At 51.9% G+C, this 6359-nt stretch overlaps 1 protein-coding gene across 1 annotated transcript; it reads right to left on the bottom strand.

The window, feature by feature from the left end:
• Positions 1 to 3802: 3802 nt before the first annotated feature.
• Positions 3803 to 6081, bottom strand: TMEM185B (transmembrane protein 185B). Its single transcript, XM_081142438.1, has one exon. The coding sequence runs from the start codon at positions 5592 to 5594 to the stop codon at positions 4542 to 4544; it is 1053 nt and encodes a 350-aa protein (XP_080998564.1). The 5' UTR covers positions 5595 to 6081; the 3' UTR covers positions 3803 to 4541.
• Positions 6082 to 6359: the final 278 nt, after the last annotated feature.

Genomic DNA, 6359 nt, shown 5'->3' on the forward strand with positions numbered 1-6359 from the left:
TCCAGGAGACCCTGGGCCCTCTTAGTTCTAGGTGAAGTTAAAGTTGAGACACAGACACCAGCAGGACCAGCAGAGGGCTCGGGGCCCCAGGAACCAAGATGTGAGTTACCCCACTGGGTAATAATATATAATAATCCACCCAGCCAAGGTGCAGGGGAAGGACAGTGGGCGTGGCTTCTCTCAGGACAGAAGCTGTCCTATGATCTCTTGCAGAAACGATGGGTTCTATGATTTTTTTCTTCCCCACTGTCATGTGGATTTTAATACATTTCACTCAATTTTAATTTTCTTTCCATTCTCTTTCTCCCACTATAATACAGGGCAGCAGTGTCCAAGCTTTTTGGTCACAGGACCCCTTTAACACTCTTAAAATTGTTGAAGGCCTCAATGAACGTGTGTCTATGTGAGTTATAGCAACATTCGCCAGGGTAGAAATTAAAGCCAATAAGTTTTTTAAAAATGTTATTTCATTTAAAAGCAATAAATCCACTTCATATTCACTTTTTATAAAATTAAAAATAACCATATTTTCAAAAACAAAATCGGTGGGTGGAAGAGTGGCGTCGGGTTTGCATCTCTGCGAAGCTTGACCGTCTGGCTGCCCGGCGGCAGCTCCCTCTCCTCGCCCCGCGCTCTTACCACAGCGCCTGCTCTCGGTTAGACGAAGTCGGCCTCCGCCAGAGGTGCAGTTTGGGGGGGCTCCGTGGGCCCCAGGGGTCTTGGGCTGCACTGGAGGCATGCTGCACTAGTTAGCTTTAATCCACACATTCTAGAACATATGGAGTAAACCATGACAAACCTAGAGGAGGACACCTCTGAATGTCCCAGCTGAAGAGTTGGATGTAGTTGAGCAGCTCCGATGGCCTCCCTTCGGGATGGGATGAGCCCGTTGTGTTGAGAGGCCAGTTGTAACACGCCAGATGGGCCAGGATTTTTGATGTGAGACACAGGAAGGAGGTACATCAGAGCCAAGGGAGTCAGCGTAATGCACTCCGTCATTGTCATTGGTAACCCAGCATCTGGACACCCTTTTGGGGCAAATCCCCTGCTAGGCCTGCCTCCTCCTCGAGCTAAAGCCGCCCATGGCTTCCTCCCATGCTCCAGCAGCTGCAGAAGGGACGCATTCCTGGCTTCCCTATCATATCCCCTGCCTGGAACTTTAACCTTGGGCTTGTGGCAGACAACTGAGGGATAACTGGCACTGGGGGTGACACTGGTGGCACTATTTAGGTGGCAGTGCCATGTGGCCCATAGTGGTGTACCAGCTGCAGCATCCTCACCAACAGTCCCTGAGGGACGGCCTTGCCTGGTTTCCAGCTGCACTTCTCTGGATCTGCGTTCTTGCTGAGCGAGACCCCAGACTGCCTGTCAGGCTGCGAGCTACCTGAACCCTCCCAACTGTTCACTAAGCAGGGAATGTCCTGTGCCATTCAGACCCCTGGGGAGGGCTGGTGGGGAGGGCCTGCCTTCTTCCTCATTTTGGGTGCTGCCTTGGCCCATCTAGACTGCTTCTTCATTTCCCAGGGCCTCCTGCCCAGCTGGCCTCCCTGTGCCCAGGCTTGACCTTTGCAAGGCATCCTGCAAGTCCCTAGCACAGCCCTGGGCACAAAACTCACGAAACTCTGTGTGGCGTCTCCTGTGCCTTCCTCATCTCACCTCAAGTCTTCTATTCCCCACCCCCCCTACAGATATTCTTCTAATGATTATTACAATATTAAACAATTTACTTCCAAAAATTACAAAATGTTTGTGAAACGGGAAAATCATTCACAACTGACCATAAATTTTGTGATTCCTTTCCAGTCTTTAAAACCATCTTGCAACATCTGTGCAGACTGTTACTGTTCCTTGAGTGTGTACCGGTCCCCCCCACTGAGGGTGGCCTTGTGCTTTGGCCAACGGAGTGGGTACACTCAACATCTATCACGTGAGGGGGGCTGTAGTTTTGCTTGCAGAGTTTGGCTTGGCCTCTTGTGCTTCTGCTATGAGAAAGAACATGCCCCAGGTAATGCCACTCCTTCACCTGGGACCCGGAATAGAATAAGGGATGCCTGTGGAGGCCTAGATCAGACCACAGCCTATAGTGTAACCACTGCAGCCAACCTGTAGACCCGAGAACCAGAGTTTATAATTGTGGGCCACTGAGATTTCTGAGGTTATTTTTCAGCAAAATCTGACTAATACATCATCGATCGTACAGGAGAAACCAGTTATAGAATTTGACACATGCTAAATACCGTGGTCAGAGGTGTATGGCAATTAGGTAAATCCCCACGCACAGCTGAGACTGTTAATTTGCAGGCTAAACACAATTTGTCACTCCCACGGTTTTTACTTAATGGTCTTGAGGCAGGAAAGAGGTGACAGGAGATGACCTACCTGGGTGAGAAAGCTTGTAATTATATTAAAGCACAGGTTCTCCAACACTAAGCCACCTTAGGGTGGAGCAGGTAAGGCGGGTCAGGTTAGGAGAGATTGTTCCAAGCTCCTAGCCTGACATTGTGGCCACGGGGGACTTGTAATCCCACTGCTGCCCCCAAGTCTGCCCTTCGATTCCTCCAGAAACCTGCTCCTCCACTCCTCAACCTTACTGAAGAGAAAGTCCATGTCTGAGATATTATTTGGGGATGGAGGGGCGATCAGGGGAGACTGGGCTCCTGAAAACAAAGATGGGCCTGAAGTCCCAGGTGAAGGTCACCCAGGGCCAGTAGCATCCTTCCATGTGTTTTGCACACCCTGCTCTTAGCTTTTTGCCTCCCACAGGTTGGCTGCTGTTATGAGCCCTGTCTTCTTGTCACTTTTAATTGTACACTTTGTGCATGTGGGCAGCCACACCTGAATTGTTCACCAATGTATCTGCACTTCCTAACACCACATCTGGCTCACAGTAGGTAAGTAGGTCCTCAATAAGTATTAGAGAAAAATGAATGAATCCTTGCTTATGAAAAGTTACATCTTCTGCTGTTCAGCCCCTTTCCACATTCTGACAGCTTGTGTACGCTGACAGCATGTGCTATATGTGACCTTGGCTCAGTCCTGGCCCACTCAACTGAGCTGTGGCTCCCTCAGGCTTTCAGGTACCCATGTTCCCAGGGGTGGCTTCTGTTGCTAGCATTTGTTGAACTTATTTACATAATTCACATGGAGCTCAGTTTAGAGTATTTTTACTAAGTTGCTAATGAATTCCCTCGTCTCCTCCCCAGTAAGAATATCAACACTCCTTTTATTTTAACCTCATTCTGAAAGCATGTCTTTGTTCTCAGCCAGAATGGTACTCTCCCAGGATCTGGCTTTTGCCTTCTGATTCTCTGGTCTATCACCAGCACCTAAAGAAACATTATACTTATTTTTTTTAAAAAGCAAAACCCAAAAAGCCCCTGAACTATTATTTCCCTGTTGCTAACAGATCGAAAAACTTGGAACGTAAAATAATACCTGACCTGTTGGCCATTTCTGGTTAAGGCCATTGTCTTGAGCTTCCCAATGACAAGTAATACTTTATATTATGGCCAACTAATACTGTAATATTCTTAGAAATGGACAAACCACTTGCTTACTTCAGTTGTTTCTGCACATGTTACTACCTGTGTGGGAAAATACAAGGTGCCAATTAAGTGTCACTTTATGGCCTGGTACCACACTGGAGCATGTCACCTGTTCCCAAAAGATGGTGGCTCCTTCTTCTAAGAGAACTTAAACCTGTGCAGACTGAGTCATCTAACACCAGAGTATTAAGATCCTTGGGATTTTTAACCCCTATACTCATGCCTAGTACTCTGACAGATCCTACACTGGGTACATATTAATGGTTGAAGCAATCTTTAAGAACATCTGCAACAGACATACATCTTCACATATAAACTTAAAAAAATAACAATACATTGTACTGCACAGAACTAGAATTCAACATAATACATTACATTGCTAAAATAGTTACATAAATATCATATATGCATGGATTCACTGCATTAGAAAATTTCACCTATTAGGCTATCAAAGAATAATCAGCAAAGCCTGAAGAAAAACAATTTTAACAGCAGAAACACTGAAAATAACAACTATGAAGTTTATAAACAAGTAATGGGAGAGAGAATTCTTTACATTTGCTTTCAATTATGCCACAACAAACAATATCTGAAATACAATTTTAGGCTAGCAGTGTATAAAAATACTTTATAACAATACTTTTGATAGGTGTAGTACCACTTAAAAAAAACAAAACCTAGCTATCTAATTACTCCATTTGAGGACCTACTAAAACAATTCAACTTACTACTCCCAGCTAGCTCTTTAAGCACCAATCTGGAAAGCAAGTTATCGCACACATCATAACCACACACCCCGCCATATATTCAAATAACCCCCTACATCTATGGCACATCCTGACAGTCACTGATAGGCATCAATCTCCAACCAGGCATGAGATGATGGTGTTTGGAGCCTGTTTTCAGTTCTAGGATTGGGATGGATGAAAAAGGCAAAAGCAAGGTGGATTTTAGATCTGTGTGTACGGTTTCTTAAGGACACTCCCAAAAGTGAGTTTAATCTGGCATATCAATATTTAACTTGGGAGGTGGGGGAACATACTTTCCAGGGCTATGGGTTATAACTACCCTGGCCTTCTTCCCAAACACTGGAGCAATTTTAGGAGCATCTGGAACTGACGTTTCTTCAGCATCTTCACTATCTTCATGATGTAGATCATATGAAATGTTTCCATATTCTCTTAAAAATGGGAAAATTTCAAGCAGAAACTGACAGAAATCCCTGCGAATACCAAACCACCAATGGTTGCCCCCCTTTCGCCTGAATGTAGTGGCCATTAAAGTGATTAATGAAAGCCAAAGGGGGACAAATATGGAGATGTAAGAGAATGTATTGTGGCCATCCAATCTGTGCACCAGCAGAACCTCAAACGTGAGCAGGGGCACCACTATCGTGATCCAGCTGATGGCCATCGTCACGTGCGTTCTTCGCTGTTCCGCAACCACATCCAGGGACCGAAGGAACAGGAGGGACCAGACGATGTAATAGAGGACGACCAGGCAGAGGAACGACATGAGGATCCAGAGGGGCACGAACACCACCAGCCAGGGCCAGAGGATAATCCTGTCCAGCCTCAGGGCGATGAAGATGAACTGCAGGATGTTGACTGAGCACAGGATCTCCAGCTCCAGCGACCTATCGTGTCGAAAGCCCCACACGCAGGCAGCCACGGACACGGGGGAGACGAAGAAGAGCGGCATGAAGACCAGCAGCCAGAAGTGGGTCCCCCTCTCCACCCTGTCGCAGACCAGGACTTCGAACATGAGCAGCAGCAGGTGGATGCCCACGGCAATCAACATGGCTTTGAACTCCACGCAGGTCTCCCCCTCGGTGCGGTAGCGAGGGTTTCGGGCCCAAACGCCAGCCCCCACCGAGGCGCCTGCGATAACGAGGAGCTTCCACAGCCATATCGGGGCGAAGACGGCCCAGTAGCTCCAGTGGATGACCCCGTCCAGGCGCAGAGGCAGCAGCACGGAGAAGATCAGCAGGCAGGCGTAGATGAGGAACTTACTCGGATTGAAGTCCTGGAACAGGCCCCTGGGGTTCATGGCGAGGCCGCTGCCCGCCCGCCCGGGCCTGCTGCTCAGCCCCGCTCGGCAGGCACCGCGACTCCAACGGCTCCGGGGCCCGCCGCCTTCCGCGCCGGCCTGCGTCGCCTCTAGGCGGGCGGCGGCGGGGGCGGCGGGGCGGAGGCTGCGCTCCGCGGCGCCGAGGGGCCGCAGCACGTGCGCGCGCGGTCACGTGACGGCCGGAAGCGCGGCGGGGCGGGGCGCGCACGCCCTGGCCGCCCGGCGACCCGCGGGCCCCGGGTGGCGCGGCGCCTGCGAGCGGGGCGCTGCTTCGGCCCCGCCGCCGCCCGCCTTCACTCCATACCTCTCTCAGAGGCGGTTACTGCGTGCGGCGCCCGCAGCGGTGGGGGCGGGCGGCTCCGGCTCGGCCGGCGCGCTGCGGACTCCCCGGCCGGCCCGTTGGCGGCGAGCGGGCCGTGACCTCGGGCGGAAGCTTCCTGGCAGCGCCGGGAGCGGGGAGGCGGAGTGAGCTCACATCCTCCCGGCGGCCCGAGCGGGGGCGGGGCCCGAGCGGGGGCGGGGCCCGAGCGGGGGCGGGGCCCGAGCGGGGGCGGGGCCCGAGCGGGGGCGGGGCCCGAGCGGGGGCGGGGCCCGAGCGGGGGCGGGGCCCGAGCGGGGGCGGGGCCCGAGCGGGGGCGGGGCCCGAGCGGGGGCGGGGCCCGAGCGGGGGCGGGGGCGGGGCCCGAGCGGGGGCGGGGCCCGAGCGGGGGCGGGGGCGGGGCCCGAGCGGGGGCGGGGCCCGAG

This window comes from Miniopterus schreibersii (genome assembly GCF_964146895.1).
Source record: "Miniopterus schreibersii genome assembly, chromosome: 7".
Taxonomy (NCBI): domain Eukaryota; kingdom Metazoa; phylum Chordata; class Mammalia; order Chiroptera; family Miniopteridae; genus Miniopterus; species Miniopterus schreibersii.